The sequence below is a fragment of the Psittacula echo genome, assembly GCF_963264785.1.
Source record: "Psittacula echo genome assembly, chromosome: 2".
Classification (NCBI taxonomy): domain Eukaryota; kingdom Metazoa; phylum Chordata; class Aves; order Psittaciformes; family Psittacidae; genus Psittacula; species Psittacula echo.
The window spans coordinates 35,213,304-35,232,178 of NC_137737.1; the positions used below are offsets into that span (position 1 = coordinate 35,213,304).

The following is an 18,875-nucleotide window of genomic DNA, read 5'->3' on the forward strand; positions in this document are numbered from 1 at the left end:
ATTAAAAAGAAAAAAATCAGCATACTTCAAGGAAGTTACAGCAGCATTCATAGTACGTGGTAGTCCCGAAGTCTGAGTATTCATTTTTTTATACAGACTGCCAGACTCCAGCTATTGGAGGCTCACACAACTACAGAATCATCTCACGAGGGTCTTGGCAAAGGAAAACCAAACAGAAATAATGAGGTAATTTGTAACCACGGAATTAAAGCCACTCTCTTTCTGTGTACTACAAAATGCTATATTTCCAGTGACCTGAGAGGTCCCTCTGCACTGTAAAGGATCAACAGCAGCAAACAATCCATAGTTTTGAAGATGTCAGGAGGAGCCAATACTATTGCCTGTAAGTGCCAATAAATGGACTTAGTATATCATAAACATTAGCAAAGAAGATAAATAAACTGGAAGGCATATAGAAATATAAAGAAAAAAAACAGAAAAGTGCATTAGAAACTAAGAAATGAAAACAAAACCACCCTCTGAAGACTTAATGCAGAAACATGAAAGGGCTGCAGTCAGAGAACAGCGATCAGGGTTTGCTGGCTTTCTTCAACAAGAATGTATTCCAGTGAAGTGCAAACATCACCTATCTGGAACCTTATTACTCATTCTGTTCATTACTACTTGTGTCAATTACTCCCAATAAATTATTTTTCATAATCCACTTTGCCCATCAAAGGAACAACTCTTTAAAATGAAATGGCTTTCAATGCAGATGTGTTGTTTACTAGTTGAAGTTGCACAATCCCAGGAGACTTGAGAAGTGAAGAAGAAGAAAAAGGATCAAAATATAAACTTTAATCTCTTTGTGACTGTAGTTTGATTTAATAAATTGCAACTGATGAAGTGGGTCCTTATGTTGATGAAGTATGGTAAGGGCTTAGCCTGTGACTTGAAAGAAACATTTTAAAGACCATTTAAGATAGAAATATCATTTTACATTTTAAATCAATGTTACAGCCACCTAAAATATCTCATACTCTCCCTGCCCACCACTAAAGTTTAATAACATTTCTCAGGATATAACAGTAAAATAACAAGTAAAAGAATTAAAGAGTGAACTAAAAGTACTACTCAGAGTAATTCATTCTAACATCATCTTTAAAAAAAAAAACAAACAACAAAATAGACATGCAAGAAATGGCATCTAAAATCTATACTAGAGGAAAACATACGGTTATTCCATGATCTGCCTATCATCGGGCTTTTGTATCTCAGTATTACATCTGTCCCTTATCTTGATACCAAAAGTGCAATGAATCTGATACAAAGTTAGGAGTAATTAGAAGACTTCAACTCAGCTGGTATCTTTACAATAATCCTCACTGAAATGAAGTATTATAAAAATTGAGAATACTGACAAAACACCCTGGAATAAAGTTAAAAGCTAATAGTGATTTCGTTAACTAGCATATTACACTGAAGACATGGTGGTTGTGGAATGTTATTCTCCTGTTTGGATCCTAATATTTACTTCTTTACATTTATTGAGATGGCATGTACACTAACTCCAAAGAGCTAAGATCTAATGCAATCAAAATCAGCATTAAGTTGTGAATATCCAATCTCTCAATTAGCCTATGAGTTGTATTAAGAAACTATAGTAGCTGCAGAGTTACTTTAATAACTGAGTCCCTACTTACATAAAGTACACTTACAATAGATTAAAAATTATACGTATATTCAAGAAATACATACTGTACAAAGGTCTTTATACTGTAACTTCTGGAACTTGGTGTCTGTGTTTCCTGCACACAGCTCCACATATCCAAGGACTACTTGAAACACAGTGTTGTGAATGGCTTGAGTGAAGTGCATGTGTAACTGGTCCATTGCTGTCTGGAAAAAAAAAAAAAAAAAGGAATAACAAAATTAAATAGTAAAATTAAATTTGCCATATGCCATCATCTTTTAATGCAAGTCTTTTTGAGCACTGAACACAGGAGATTATAAACATGGCCTCCAATCCTTGTCTCAAAAATATCTAAGACTAAATAATATTACAGCATGGTAACATAAAAGAGTTCAGATATTACCAGTAAAATCATTTTCCCCTCTCATCCTCCCTCTATAACTCACCATGCGTCTTACTCAGGAGATAAGTACTAACCTGTGTTTTTCCAAGTAGCCTGTAAGCTTGCTGAACCTTTGTATAGTGACTGATATCAAAGTTCTTGCATATTTTGGAGAGTGCTACATCCAATTGTTCCTATATAAATCAAGAGAAGAAAAAGAAATCTATTAAACATTTAATAAAAACTGGGCAAGTAATACATTACTTAAACAACAGCAAGCGAAGAAAACATGTTTATTTAAACAATCTGATAATTATGCTTGTAAAATACCCAAGATTGTACACTACTGGGCTATTATGACGTGCTCAAATGTTACTTCTTGCAACCTAAAGTACTTCAGTCTTGTATTTCTGTGAGCCAAACAGTTCTACCATTTCCAAGAACAAGCACACTAAAAACTACACTGCTTCTCTGAAGTGACGTTTATTTTGCAAAAGGCTAGCACCCCACTATGGGAGAGCTGGGATTTCTAACTTTGTCTATTCCACTCCTAAGAAAAACCCAGATCTGCAGAGAAAGAAGAAAATACTCCCCTGGTGTTTCAGCACAAGCAATTCAATTACAGACTTTTCAACTCTCTCACTGCCATCTGTTAAATGGAATAAACACTACCTGACTTTAAAGTTCATTGTGAAATAAGTAATTTATAGAGTACTATACCAGCACAATGATCAGTACTAAAGGAGAAAAAAAAAAGCAAGCACATATACACAATTACTAGTTCTGCCATCAGAGCTGTGTCTGAGCACACTGAACAGCTTTGCAATAAATGAAGTTCCTCTATTATGTGCGCTGAATGAAAAAAACACTAAAATGGGATCATATACTTAATGAGTAACTAATAAAGCTTTCAAGAATTTGACCATGTAACCTAAGAGCACAATTCTCAGACACCAAAATATATTCAGAGATACACAGCCTAATTCTAGTTATTTTTAATCAAAAATGCATGAAAAAGCAGACACAACAATATATGATAATATAGACAGCTAGCAGGTATTTTTTTCTCCTTGCTAGTCACTAAAGCCATTTCAAATCTTATTGTTTAATAATCTTGCAGTGCAGCTTTGCTCTTGCAAATAGAAACCAGAGGAGATGGTGCGTTTGCCTCTATCACTTCTGCTTACTCCACTTGAAAATTTTCATTAATTATTTCATAAGTCACAAAATATTTATGGATTTTAATCCTAGATATTGGGGGGGCGAGCTGTTGCAGTTGGGGTGAGGAGAGGGGAGTGTTACTGTGTTGTTTAAGTGGTTCAGTACTTTCTTTAAGCACAAAAAAGGACACGAGAATACAATCAAAACCTGTGAGTTTTTTTCCTAAGCAAAATGGTAAAAGGACAAGTAACCTAAAGCTAAAAAACTCCTTTAAAAGGTTACTCAACAATCTGAATTTCAGTCATATATTGATTAAAAAAATAATAGTAAACCTTCTTTTACTTCATGCAGAACAGCTGTACAAAGGGAGAAACAGGGCTATCAAATTGGCCATGAGCAGAGCTCCTAAACTCAGAGCACATAAATCTTTTGAGCTATATTTTTCAATGGCTCCTTCCACTATATCACTTTGCATTTTATTTGTAACAGAATACAAAAGCAAAGTCAAATGTTAAAACCTAAATTACAAGGAAAGGGAAAGAAAAGAAAAAAAGGAATGGACTTAAGCTGAAGCCCCCAACTATTCAGAAGACTAATTATTAGAATATTAATTAGCAGAATATGAGTCTATATTCATTAGAGCATGTATATAAAGAGAACACTCTATAAGCCTCAGAATGACTTACATTTCTCCCATACGCACAGACGTAAATTAGTAGAAAATAAGATATTTCTATAAATTCACAAGTAATAAAAATCTTGAATATGATCATTAAGGTAGTCGTCAAATGATTTTGTCACCAACATGGCATATTTTACCAGATTTTAGTAGTAGCAGAATTTGCTCTAAAATTCTTCAAATGTTATGTGCCTATTTTATGTTACTGCTTTACCACTTACAGTGGGCACAATTACTGAGCTAGGCTCATAAGTTTAATAACACATTATACAGCATTTAGGTTGATTGTAGCACAAAACTCCACATGAATAGCAATGACTATAGCTTTCCAAAGACAGTATTTGAAAGAAATGTGCATGTTCTGTAGTTGCTAACAACATCATACTAGAAACCTCTAATACCTACAGATTATATACTAACAGTTGCTGAACATCAATATATTTATTCTTACCTCTATTTGTTCCAAGGTGTCTTGCAGTTTTGAATTCAACTCACTAGTAATGAAAGAAAAAAAATGTTTAAAATAAAACTACTTATCTTACTAAAATTTCACACCAAGTTTCTTTTTCCCAAAAAACACATTTGCCCACTATGCAGCCACAATATAGTAATCTATCATAAATCATTAACCTGCTGTTACTGTGTCAGTCTAACATCATACAACTCTTGTTTTTACTGAAAGGCATTTGCTGCAGGCATTTGCAGTGCTCCTAACACTTCACATTAAAATACCTTTTGCATTCAACAATATTCCCAACCTTCAAAGAAACTCTTGCTGTAAATGTTTTGATTTGGCACTGTGGTCTACAGCAGAACATATCCAGAAAGGTCAGGGCTGTCAAATCTTTGCAAACTATGGGAAAGTAACTTTCATTTGATGCTCAGGAACCCCCTACAGAAACACTCAGAAAGACTTTTTAAGACCATCATTTCACTTCGCTGAGCTTTATTTCGTATAGAAAGATTAACAAAAATAGCTACCATAAGAGAAACTATTTAGGACAAAGAAAGGCACAACTGCTCCTTTCCAACAATCAGCTTTAAAAATTTAAGAACACCAGCCAGAAAAATAAGACACAAAGTATGACTACTGTGTTTGTGTTCGGCAAGGGCAAACCAACCAAAAAACAGGCAAGATATTCTCTTCAAGCATGGAAAGCACAGAGTTTTCATGGGATAATCACCATACCTGATTTTACACCACTTACTTTAAATCTTTTCTTAAGGGGCCTACATTAACTATCAACTATCAAAAGCTTTCCTTTCTAGTTCTCTCCACTAAAATGATATGCCCATCATCTCTCCTTTTTCAGTTCTGTTAGATACCCTGAATACAACACCCTCCAAAGAAAGGTTTATATACAAAAAAAAAAGAAACAAAACAAAACAAACACATCAGAAACAGCTGGCATTAAACACTGAATTGAGTAGCCAATGTTTTCTTTGTTGTTTCTACACATGCAACAAGGCTTCAAACAGAAAAGCCTCTGTAACAATTTAATGTTAGTAAATCTGCTGCTGGAGTTTATAAGCATTTCCTGTTACTCCAGTTCTTCTGGCCAGCAAGAAGACATTAGGGCAAGAGTAAGAACCTTGCGCTGTGCACAGAATCACTCCTTTTTTCAGGTTTTAGAACTGTATACAGCATAGACCATCACACCCTGCATATACGCATATAGTTGGTTTACATGTTGAAATTAACTGGTCTAAAATACAGAAGCTGCTGACATTAGTAAAAAATGATGCAACACACAGGTAGCCTTTGCACACGCTGAACTAATTAAGCAATTGTACCACTGCAGGTCCTATGATAATTCAACAAGACTTATGGTAGCAGATAGCACATAAACATAAGGCTATGATTCCTCTCAAACAAATGTCATAAAATGCTGGTGCCAGTGCCCTAATTCTGCCTGCTGGCCAAATTTCTTCACCTCTCCTAATTAAATCAGAAACACACATGGATTTTTCACCTCAGCCAGGGAATGCACATGCTCACACATATGAAAAACTTGCTCAACTACTTCCAATGTAGGGCTGAAAAATTTCCTGGGCTCCAGAAACCATTTTTTGGTTACCGCAGGTGATCACATTTGACTAATTTCACCTGTATACCAGCAGAGATCCTCACAAAAACTAGCTCCTTGTTTTCACTATTCTGAATGCCATTCAGGCCTCAGCTTGCAGTCAGCTGATGACAGGAGACTTGGTTAGCCCAGGATTCTGAGCCCTCATGAGACCATTCCCAGCAAACGCTCCAAGATCAGGGCCGTTACTGAATGGTGTACATTTCTTTTCTTTTGGGAGACGAGGATGGGAAGGAATACAGAAGATCTTGTTCCACATGAAACACAACCAAGGTAAAACTGCCAGATGTTTCCTACCCCTACTATTTAATGCAACTCCTCAGCACTGTCTTCCCATTCAAACAAGGACCAATTTCAAATTCAAGTACCAATTTCAAATACACACATTCATTGTTTATTTATGCAACCAAGCAGTGATATATGGAGGTCTTTGCTAGAACACAGCTCACATTTATGCTGACTAATTCAGGAAAAGAAAGTGTAAACACAAAATTTTCCAAGAAAAGTTACTTTGATCAAAAAATGTAGTGTCCAGCTAAATCTGCCTGTATTTTCTAAGGCAGAACTATAAAGGTAGTGCTTGGACATAATGGCTACATGATTGTTATGAAAGCCCATTTACCGTAATTGAGAATTTTATTCAAGGCATTAATATCATCAATAAAAATTGTATTAGAAGTCTCTTTATTTTTATCCACATCCATACAAATCTAAATGAGCACATTTTTAGAAGGCTTATTACTGCAATTAACAGAAGTAACATCTTGACCCAAATGCAATAGACAGAGTTATCCTATTATTTGACAATGCATTTTCTATAGATTTCTCAAGGGAGTCTTCTCACATCAGAACTGATCAAAGGCAAAAGACTTTGATTTATATTTTTAAACAAGAATTAATCACATAATATAAGCATTCCCTAGGAAGAAAATAATGGAGAACAGAAACCATAGATATCCAGACTATCATTTCAAAGGAGGATGAGCAGCCGCTCCGAGAAACAAGTCTTTGCAGGGAGGCTGGAGTGTTTGTCTCTTCAGATTATGAATATACCAAAATAAAAACATTATGTGCTTCATAGGAAGGTTTTAAATCCCCGCTGTTTAAGAGCTACACCCAATTTCTATCCATCACCATCTCCAAGAAAAATGTGAAGAACTATTGTACAAAGGAAGGCACTGATTCTTGTCGTGTGGACAGTGGGCAATACAAAAGGATATTCTGAAAACTTCATGGTAAGATACAGAGGCAATGCCTCATACAAGTACATGTTATAAAAGCTACTACATCTCTTTTTTTTTTTTTTTTTCAGCTACCTGGTTTTTACTGCAATCCTAAACAGAAATGCAAAAGATTTATTAATTTTGCCAAATACGCTGCTAGGCAGACATTATTCCATACAATAAATATTCTCTGAGACTTCTGCAAGCAAAACAGTGCACAGAGAATGAAATGTAAGCACTGGGGCTGAGATTTGCATTCCTTCTGCTCTCCCAATGCACACAAAAACAAGCTCAAAAAACTCAGAATAAAGAAGCAAGGCTGAGGCTTTTCTGTCACCATCCTTTCTTTCAAGAAACTGTCTTCTTGTATGCAAGGATATTGAGTGTAACAAGAAAGTAAATCCTCACAGGTGTTCGTCACGTATCTTGTCAGTATGTTATCAGATTTAAAATATATGATTTTTGCAGTTACATATTCCAAATGGCAAAAACATGAACTATTAGTTTATGTTTCAAATTTTGTTATACTGGACATAGTGTAAGTGGAGATAAACTTTGGAGCTGCAATAAAAGCTTGAAGTTATTCAACATTAAACAGAAGCTTTCATATCATTTACACAAAACAGAATTTAACTCAAAGAAATGGTGTAATTTAACCTAAACCTTGAAAGACCAAGGTTTTACAGATGAGAACTACAAGATTCAAAGAAATCAAGCTGCCTTTTCCAGGTGAATAAACGTTGCTAATTTCTAGAAGAAAAAGGAGCAGCAGATATGCAGATTAAATCAGATTTATGTTTGGAACCACAGAGCCTCTGAAAGAGCAATAAATACTAAGGAGAGCTTACTGAACAATATAGATGAGACACAGGTATGGAAGACTGCTGGACCCACCTCTCTACAGAATAGTTGAGCAGAGCAAAAGTTGATCAGAAGTCATCTTGCTTCTAAACAACTAAATTGTCAAGGACTGAAGGAAATCACAGTCATTTCTCCTCATTCAAATAAATAAAGAATAGTTTTCATTTACTATTATATAAGGAAGGGATTCAAAATTTTAATATATGTAGGCAAATTTTGCCTGTACAGTCATTTTATATCCGTAAACAAGTTTCATGGAACTAAAAAGAAAGCAAAAAGCAGCTTTCAAATCTGACTTCAGAAGAGAGGGGCTTATTTACAGGTACAATTTGTAACTTCACACACTTTTTTGGTGCATCTTCGGATCCTGAATCAACTATAGATCAAAACCAGATCCTAAACTAAAATCGAGGATTATGGGTAATTACTCTGAAGTTGCAACAAAGCACAATTTAGAGGACAGAGGGAGGCATGTGCTTTCATAGATTTTGGCCCTAAGTCACAGAGCATTCTCACAGGAGATCAAACGATGTCAGAATTTTGCCTGCAAGTTTAAAATCCTAATTTAAAATAACACAAAAAAAAAAAAATTTAATTTAATGATCTTCATGGAGGAAACGTCAAAATTTACTCGATTCCTTTATTGTCATATCTATTATGACTTTGAACTTAATGTTTACCTTTTTTGTTTGGTTCATTGGTTTTTTTTATTCTTTCTGAAAAGCAATGGTAACATCAAGTCCTTCTATGCTAGGGACTGCAGACACTCAATTTAGTTCAGTTCCAAAAGCAATTTCTCCATGACAGCATGAAGCTCTGCACTTGCTAACTTCACTGCCAACAATCTGGGTAAGTTATCCTCCAAAAAGCCATCTTGCTGTAGGTGAATTAATTTCAGAATATAAACTTTCTTATTAAAAAATAGCTCAGGTATCTCAAGGCTGCAGGTTGTAGCACAGTTATAATTCAGTCTTAGTTGAAACTATACCTGCCAACATACTACAACAGTTACAAAACAATGACATAGTCCAAACATAGATTATACAGTGTTATTATTGTGAAGGCCAGTTAGTAGTGGGTCAGAAAGGGGGAAACCACTGAGGATGCTTATGCTTTTATATATGCTTCAGGTATACTTTTCTAAGCAGAAAATTACATTTTCAATCAAAGCTGCTTTAGAGAATGAGAATTAATGATCACTGTTTCACTTCACTTACATGCCCTCTCCCCGGAAGTGTTCAAGGCCAGGCTGGATGGGGCCTTGAGCAACCTGGGCTAGTGGAAGGCGTCCCTGCCTATAGCAGGGAGGCTGGAATCAGAGGATCTTTGAGGTTCCTTCCAACTCAAACTGTCTGTGATTCTATGATTTTACAAATAAAAGCATACAAGAAGGTGAAAGCAGTACAATGTCACCTTACCTTATACAACTGTAGTGTTTGAAAGTGCTGGCAGCTTTCTGGCATTCCAAGCACAGCTGAATAGCTCCTGGATAGTCCTCTTCCTTAGGATAAAATACAATGGAAAGCTAATTTGGCTTTTGAAGCAAACGCTTCAATACCCACTTTTGCTTGCATGCTTATGTATAAACATTAAGAACAAAATATTTTGCCTCTTACATCTATACAGTAAAGTTAAAGGAAATGAATAAGGGTCTATTGCAAAACTTAATGTGCAAGCAGTTTAGAATTAGAAACAGACAACATGTTAGCAACACCTGAAAACACAATGTATTACATTACCTTATGCAAATTACTTACTGTTTTGTTTCCTAACGCATTCATACAAAACATCTCAGAAAGTTTTTATTACAAAACAACTAACATCTTCCCAGTTAACTTTCAAACTTTTGTTAATACAATATGATCTATTGGATCAATCAGGATCAATCACGAAGTACATGAAGATGCCAGAAGAAAACCGAAACAAAAACATACAACAATGTAAAAGTCGAGGATCTTGCCAACAGAACACGGGCAGTGCCTTAAGCATAACTACTACTTTTGTATTCTATTAGATATGAGGCCAGAAATGGTCTTGGAGGAAGGAAAACCCTTTTGAATAGCTAAGAGATTCCCTTTTTTGTCCTAACTACATTGGCTGTATTATGTACTTCAGAGAGCTCAAATTCAAAGCTGCTACTGGAATTCTGAAGCCACTGACTGAAGAGTAAAAATGCAGGGGCAATTTATACTCAACTATTATCATAAAGGAGTTTCTGAAATTAAATTTTGTTTATCAGCAGCATTCAAATGCAGATCAAGTTAAACTAAAACCACAAAAGAAGCCACATGCATTATCCATTAGATGAAAACAGACCAGTACACTGGTCTAAAATGATTGCTGCATTTGCAGCTCTTGCATCTTTCTCCATTGGAAACCTGGTACATGCTCCATTAAGTCTAACGGAGCTCAAATCAGAAAGCCTGCTTACATAACATAACATTGCTAATATATTACAGAAGCAGTTCACTTCTGCTTCTGGTGAAAAAGTCTAGTCTTCTTTTTAACTGGGAACCCTATCTAAATGTTCCTCTGTGAATGGCTACTAATAGTGGCCATGCACATTCCAAGCAGCTAACTTCTTCTTGGAGTAAAGACAGTAAATTGACCAATATCTGGAATACCTTACTGAGAGCAGACACTGAGAACAGAAACAGTGGTTCCAGCCATTCATGTTTAAAAATAACTGGCAAATTACGATAATCAGTCATTAGGGTCTGTGTGTGAATGCAACACCCACTCCTCTGTCTCAAAACAACTTCTACCATTAGACAGTGAAGAGTTCATTTGCTGTGCAACAAAATACAGCACAGAAATGAAAAGCTCATCATTGTACAGGGCTTACTGAGCAAAAGACAATGTTTATACAGCCTGTAAATTAATACATTCTTCCTTGGTAAAGAACAAGAAAGTGTGGTGAGACAAGGTGTATTACCCAAGGTGGAATTAAACTCAAAGAATCCTGAGTGTTACAATTATTAAGACTCAATTACCAAATGTATTAAGAATGAATGATCATAATGATGGTCCATCCAGGATTAGCTGTAAATATTTGGCAAACTAGCAAGTCAAAATTGTTACACTACATGCTTAAAATATAGTTGCCCATAAAACCCTGAAGCTGTCTTTCATACATTAATCACCTTAAGACAAGATCTTATTTTCACTTTCTGCAGTATCTACTGCATTTTTAGGCAGTTTGTATAAGTAGGATTTTCAGTGCCTGCATGCTGCCATGTTTTCTACATCTATTAAAAGGTAACCCAATGAATAAGGAGAGAAGCTACTATACTTGCAAATAAAATACTAAGTAGTTAGCCCATATATAAATTTGTACAGGAATATACCAGTGGTGGTGGGTGGACCACTCGGTGGATAAAGAACTGGCTGGATGGCCGCACGCAAAGAGTTGTGGTCAATGGCTCGATGTCCGGCTGGAGATCGGTAACGAGTGGTGTCCCTAAGGGATCGGTGTTGGGACCGGTCTTGTTCAACATCTTTGTCGGTGACATGGACACTGGGATTGAGTGCACCCTCAGCAAGTTTGCTGATGACACCAAGCTGTGTGGTTCGGTTGATATGCCGGATGTAAGGGATGCCATCCAGAGGGACCTCGACACGCTTGTGAGGTGGGCTGATGCCAACCTGATGAAGTTTAACCATGCCAAGTGCAAGGTCCTACACCTGGGTCAGAGCAATCCCAGGCACAGCTACAGGTTGGGCAGAGAAGAGATTCAGAGCAGCCCTGCAGAGAAGGACTTGGGGGTGTTGGTCGATGAGAAAATGAACATGAGCTGGCTTCAGTGTGCGCTCGCAGCCCAGAAAGCCAACTGTATCCTGGGCTGCATCAAAAGGAGCGTGACCAGCAGGTCGAAGGAGGTGATCCTGCCCCTCTACTCTGCTCTCGTGAGACCTCACTTGGAGTATTGTGTGCAGTTCTGGTGTCCTCAACATAAAAAGGACATGGAACTGTTGGAACAAGTCCAGAGGAGGGCCACGAGGATGATCAGGGGACTGGAGCACCTCCCGTATGAAGACAGGCTGAGAAAGTTGGGGCTGTTCAGCCTGGAGAAGAGAAGGCTGCGTGGAGACCTCATAGCAGCCTTCCAGTATCTGAAGGGGGGCCTGTAAGGATGCTGGGGAGGGACTCTTCATCAGGGACTGTAGTGACAGGACAAAGGGTAACGGGTCCAAACTTAAACAGGGGAAGTTTAGATTGGATCTAAGGAAGAAATTCTTTACTGAGAGGGTGGTGAGGCACTGGAATGGGTTGCCCAGGGAGGTTGTGAATGTTCCATCCTTGGCGGTGTTCAAGGCCAGGTTGGATGAGGCCTTGGGTGGCATGGTTTAGTGTGGGGTGTCCCTGCCCATGGCAGGGTGGTTGGAACTACATGATCTTAAGGTCCTTTCCAACCCTAACTATTCTATGATTCTATGATTCTAAGGACTTTATCCAAACAGAGCATATCAACAATCAGCTAAATCTTACCTTCTTTTTTCTTCCAAATATCAAGTTAGGGCCAGAAAAGAAGTGTATGTTGAGGGTAGGGAGGGGTGTGAAGACTTCACAGCACTCTTCCTGAACTAATTCAAGTCTCAGTGCCCAGATCTAAATGCAGGATTGAGTTTTTGACAGAAAATACTCCCCACTGGCACAGAGGCTATCTAATTTGATACGAAACATTTCCCACAGCGTTTAAAAAAAGAATTAAAATATAATTGCAGCACATGCGCGCACCCATAGCCTGTTTGCAAGAGAAAGGAAAGAAGGGACAAAATTTAGATGACTGGCAAAAGTAGACTTAGAATTATAATAGTCCGTCAGGGACTTACCTCCAACATCTCACTCAAGCGTACATCAGTTCTTTGCTAAAAATAAAAAAAATAAAATAAAAAAAAGTGTGATAACTACACAGCAATGAAGAAAATATTTTGCTGTTGAAGAAAAACAAATGTACATACCAGTGTTTTTATCGTTCTCAGAGACTTTAGCAGTCCAATAAGCAACTGTCGCTTTCTTTGATTTGCAAGAAGCCCCAAACTAGTTTGTGTGAAGCCTTCCTTCGCTATATTCAGGTGTCTGCAAGAATTAAAAATGAACACAATCTTCAACTATACATAAAATAAAACTGATTTCTAATAAATTCTAACATGTCCGTCAGACTATACGCTAGAAAATAAGATTGTCAGCACTGTCAGGGAAATCCAGAAATTGAGACAATGCCAATAAACTACTAAGAAGCTACGTTTTCCTGTCTGCAGAACTTGTCTGAGGATCCATGGTGTATCTGTAAAGGTTCCTGTTTTAAAGAGAGCTCCCAACAGAAAAAGTCAGAGCTCCTAGAGAGAAAGCTGGTATTTTTCAATATCTTTAACTAATTCCATTCAGCACCTAAATAGGAAATATCATCAGCAAACAAACTTTCTGGGTTTACAGATTTCTTAAATACTTTTTCCCCCTTTCAATCTCTGCCATTACTTAAGCAAGATACCTTCTTCCATTTGTGCAAATAACAGCTGCTAATTGAAGGCCAGTCTGCAATGATGTGACACGTTCAAGTTCCTACAGAGAGACAACAGGTTAGATAAATATACAAGTTAAAGTTTGCTACACACCAGCAAAGACTAGTAATTAGCACATTTCTCTTGAGATGTTATAATGACTTTGTAGAGTTATTTTATATAATACTTGTTTGCATCATTTTATATATGCTAACCACTAGAATGTAACATTAAACAATCTTATAAAATACAATTCCCTTTTGAAGAAAGACATTGAAATCCATTTTTTCATTGCAGTAGGACCCTCTACATTTACATGCAGACCACAAATCTATATATTATTAATGCAACACAGCAGAATGATCAAAGCTTCAGGTACAGAAGCACAGCATTTAATCTACATTAATATGCGAGACAGCAGCAAAACAACGAAAAAGAAACCACATAACAACAACAAAAAATCATGTTTCACACAGCATTTTCTTCTTTAGAAGCACTTGCGTTCTACCAATTTAACAGATGTCACTTCACAATGAATGTTAATTGTATCCTGTTGAATTTTAACTGAAAACTCTTCAGCACAGGTGACCTCACTTTAGCTTGATTTTGACTTCATGAAGTGCCTAGCATAATCTAAACTCCTTTAAAAAAAAAGTAAAAATGTTAATATAACTAATAAGGTTTCTTTTGTTAGGAACAGCAGTGCAGAAAAGAGAACACACTCTCCACGCTAAAACAAAATAAAAATAAAACAATTTCTTTTTTTTTTTTTCTATTCTGCTTATCAATTCAAATCATATAAAGTGTTCTCCCCAGGAAAAAGTGAGACTTTCACTTTGAAAACTAGTCTGATTCTAAAGACGTAACAAGCAAAACCAAGTTTAAAGTTTGGTTCACTTTAAGATCAGCTCCTGGTCAGTCTCCAAAGATACGATTCTGACAAACCACTGAGGCTCATCCTTCACCAAAACCAGTTCCTCCTTTATGATATCAATACTGGTTTTGAAAAGAATGACAGCTTAGTTACTGATATGCATAATATTCTAAGAAACTGAATTCAAACATTACTTTCCTCAGTAACTACTTCTCACTAAAAACACACTTGGCAAATGTCAGAAGTATTTAAAAGGTCACTGTTCCCTTTTTTACAAGGAAACACACACAAGAAGGAGCAACCCCATTCCAGTCTTGTCTCTTGCAAAGATTCTGTAAAATCTCTCCTTTGAACATGACCAAATGGATAGGCACAGGAAGAGCGTGCAGCCAATAGTCCCCAGACAGGAAGCCTTCTGTCCAGCATTTAGGGCTGAATACATTTTTTTAATCGCCTCAAAGACAATCTTCCACACATTAGTTGCTCCTGAAGCATGCTCTTCCTTCTAAGAAGAAGGGAAAATTAAAAAAACCTTGCCTTGTGTCTGTGCCATCCCTCTCTCAGCCCACAGTACTGCCTGTTAGACTAGTATTTCACACAAGGAATGGGGTGCAAATCATGACTTCTCCACACTTTTCTTTGCACAGTGGAAAGGTGTTCAGGAGACAAACAGCCAATTGCATTTTTGCTTCTCCTAATGACCTGTTACACAGTAGCTACCTCTCCAGCTTCTTGACCAAAATTAAAATTGTCATAATCACTGGTATGACACAGAAGTTTTCTTCTCACGACTGCTTAAGATTAGTGGCAGGTTTCTAGTTAAGTGCTCTTAAGAAGGTCATTGCTGTTTTCTCCTACAGAAAAAGGACTGAAACCTTTCCTAAACACAGACACTGTTCAACTGTATTGCAGGTACTAGTCAAGCCTGTGAATCCATGTTTTCAGTAAACCTTCTGAAAATTATCATATGCCAAAATCTGTATCATCCTAAGGGCCTCTAGCTCAATATGCCCTTGGGTTTTTTCAGTCTGCAGATACAGAATTAGCATATATAGACAGGTAGTTCCAACCAGGCACTAGCATCTCTACTAACAAATTACTAGATTTAATCCTAAGTGCAGCATTGTAACAGCACAAAAGGGAGTGGTTTACTCTTAAACAGTTATTGTTAGTTATCTTACCTGAACATACGCAGGCTGTTTTTCAAGAATCAAGTCTGCAACCTTCTTAGATACCTTTAAAAAGGAATAGTATATGTAATACATAACAATCTCAATTAAATAGGCCATCCCTATACTACAGTTCTACAAGTTTGTGATTCTGTATCATTTAGTTCCGTGGTTTTCAAATTTATTAAAAAATACGCTACAGCCAGGTAAAAAAATCCTAAAAATGACAATCAGCTTTCCTTAGGAGCAAGATATGAAAAATGTTTACAGTTCCATCCAGGAACTTGTGGGCATTTTTAAATTAATCCCTTACCTCTCTGCTTGCTAAGAAACACACTGGAATAAAAAAAAAAGAAACAATACGGGACACCGCAAGTGCATCAGCTGCGTGCACCTTCCAGTTCCCATGTTCCAGCAGCAGCCATGCACTGAAACTACTCCCCTGGCTGCAGCAGGTTCTCACTGTGCAGGCAAAATGGACAAGAGACTGGTAACAGGTACTAGAATTATCCAGCATCTCTCAATGAAGTTGTCTCTCAGTCTTCAGTATTTCCTTGCAAAGCTAAGTCACCACCAGATAGCCCTTTAGACTTTAAAAACAAACATAAAATTGCCACAGGGAAAAAAAAAGAGGGAAAATAAAACACAAAACCAAAAAAACCTACCCACTTTCAATTTCTTTCCTTCTACAGGTGAGAAACACTGAATATTCATTTGCTGAACTGCTCACTAATATTTTACAAAATTTCATAGGTTTATTCTGGGAAAAGCAGTCTTAGGCAGACGCAATCTGTTCTTTATGAATTGTTAACAATCCAATATTTTCCTCATGTGCATTTAATTCATTTAAAGACACAAATCAGGATTATTACTGTTATTTCACTTGCAGATACTTTCCAAATGCCACAGTTAATACATTCATCTCCTGTACCATATTATTCATCTTTTAAAGAGCAATGAATCAATAATTTACGAACAGAAAAAAAAAAAAAAAGCCTGAAATTAAAGTACCTTTTTAGAAGCTGCAACCCGATTTCCCCCCATAAATTACAGTTATTACTCATAGTTACATTTCATTTGTTTTATTATATAATAACTCTGTGCCAATATTCACTACAAACCCTTGTGGGCGATTAACAAATTGGCAAGCGAAAAAGAAGATAAAAAAGCAACTCTTTCCACATTGCCAGAAATCCCTCAAAAAAAAAAAAAAAATGCTGCTACCACACTATTCAGTGCTGTGTTGAACGTTACTCTTCTTGCGATACATAGGAAAAGCTGAACATTCAAAAAATCAAGTTTCTAAAGAAATGGTGAGCACATTTGTTCTTTCTTAACCATAACTTATCACCCAGTTTTACTTCCATAATTTCCTAGAATATTACTTATTGACCAATTTCCACTATAAAAGCACACAACATAATATTATGAGAAGAAATGCTTAGTAGCTCATGTGTTTAAGAAATCAAAACTTTTTTCAATTACATCTCTGGCTAGACTTATAGACAATGCAACCAAATGTCTGAGAATATAGAAGAAAACTTTACTCACAGCAGCTTGCTGTTGTTTCAATTTGTCTCTGTATTCTTCCAGTTCTTGAAGACTAAGTACTGGAGGAAGCCTCTGCATGTAAACAATAAATTAAATCCATTAGGAAATTAAAGGATGTTAAATAGACATGTAGTATGAACTAACTAATCAATTCCATTAAAGAAACATTCTTATTGCTTCTGTAATCTAATTTGCAGAATTGATCCATTATTTCAATCGATGGAAATGAAACAGTGTTAAGATAAACAATGTATTATCATAATTGCATTGTATAATATCATAATTACCTCAAAGTTACCTCATTTTAAGCCATATATATATATACACACACACACAGCCCCCTTAATCACCAAAATCATTGTCTCAGTCAGTTTGCTAAAAAAAATACCCAAAATACAGAACCAATTTTTTCCCCCTCTATTTTGTTTTTTTTTCACTATGGTTTACATTATGAAGTGCCTGTTAACATAACCAACAACATATTGATTCTACCACATTGAAAAAAGAGACTCCACACCAATTCTATATGCTAGAAGCTCCACTATGAGGCAGAAGGCTGCAGTTTTGTGTTAATACAAGCTATAAGAAACAAACAAAAAAAAAATAGCTTATTGAAAAGCATACTTTTGACCCTCATTTTTGCTACATCACTGTCTTGCCTTTTAAGAAGACACCTTACCTCTAACTCATACTTCACAATATCAAAGGAATCACTGGAAAAATAAACTTCTTCAATGCTGTTAATTATTTCCTGCTGAGCTTGAGGGTCAATTGGCTCTTCACGTAGTTCTCTGAGCTCCTCCTTCACAAAACAAAAAAGGATTTCTATAATGTAATCATATCCTACCAGACAATGTTTTACCAGAACAAGTATTTTTCAAAAGCCATTTCCAACACTAGTGCAAGAAGTAATGGCAAAGAACAGAATGATCAGTACACTGGCTTGTTCTTTTCACTACAAACAGTGAGATATTTAAAACTTTTCAAAGCACACAGTGAAGACTGATGATGGAGACCACTTAAACGCTTCTTCATCAACACATTCATGGCACAAATGCATATAGAGTCCACAGTTTTTTTCCTCCTGAAAAGAAATTCTCACAGTAAATCAGAAACAAACTGGCAGGCTATTGCTCCAGAAGAAAAAAAACCAAAACAAACAAAAATAAACAATAAAACTTGATTCTTTTAAACCAGAAGAACCATCATTGTAAATGTGAGGTAGACAGTGTCACCTCAAACATATAACTTGACAGTTCAGCCCTCACAATTCACTGTAATAAAAGTCATGCCATCATGTCATTAAACACTTGAAATTTTTATAGGCAAAACAGAGCAGATCTACCTTCTTTACCCAAAATTAACAAATTTCAGATTTTCTTGGACTAGCAGGGTGGTCTAAGCAGAAATGCACTGACAGCTTTCTGAAAACTACTATTCAAAAGTGCCCCCTCCTTGCTGTCAAGATCTCCCCTGGAAGGTCTTCTCAACAAGCAGGCTGCTTCCACTGTTTGCCAACAAGCCAAGGACTGAGCCTGAGCCTCCTTTTCCCCTTCTGTACCAGACATTTCAACTTATACAGCCCTTTTCTGGAGGCTGTTCCCACCCAAGTCCTTTGTCAGGGACTCAAAGGGAGAAGCGCTAAGATATTCTTCCACCAAAAATCAACATAAAATGGATCATGTTGCTCGGTACTGGAATTTACTCCTGATGAAGCAACCCAGCAGACTCAAATGTTCCCTAAAGACCCCAA

The 18,875-nt window shown here is 36.6% G+C and overlaps 1 protein-coding gene across 4 annotated transcripts in view; it reads right to left on the reverse strand.

The window, feature by feature from the left end:
* The window catches only part of VPS50 (VPS50 subunit of EARP/GARPII complex), an 88,666-nt gene that overhangs the window by 60,651 nt on the left and 9,140 nt on the right, over window positions 1-18,875 (reverse strand). For all 4 annotated transcript variants that reach the window (XR_013956193.1, XR_013956194.1, XM_080610041.1 and 1 more), the window contains exons 3-12: window positions 17,802-17,924; window positions 17,123-17,194; window positions 15,584-15,637; window positions 13,519-13,589; window positions 12,989-13,106; window positions 12,860-12,895; window positions 9,445-9,527; window positions 4,307-4,349; window positions 2,111-2,209; window positions 1,699-1,839 (exon numbers count right to left, since the gene is read on the reverse strand). Coding sequence is in view for 2 of the 4 variants with exons in the window: in XM_080610041.1 (XP_080466167.1) it covers window positions 1,699-1,839; window positions 2,111-2,209; window positions 4,307-4,349; window positions 9,445-9,527; window positions 12,860-12,895; window positions 12,989-13,106; window positions 13,519-13,589; window positions 15,584-15,637; window positions 17,123-17,194; window positions 17,802-17,924 (840 nt within the window). In the remaining 2 variants the exon portion in view is untranslated. The remainder of the gene's footprint in view (window positions 1-1,698; window positions 1,840-2,110; window positions 2,210-4,306; window positions 4,350-9,444; window positions 9,528-12,859; window positions 12,896-12,988; window positions 13,107-13,518; window positions 13,590-15,583; window positions 15,638-17,122; window positions 17,195-17,801; window positions 17,925-18,875) is intronic.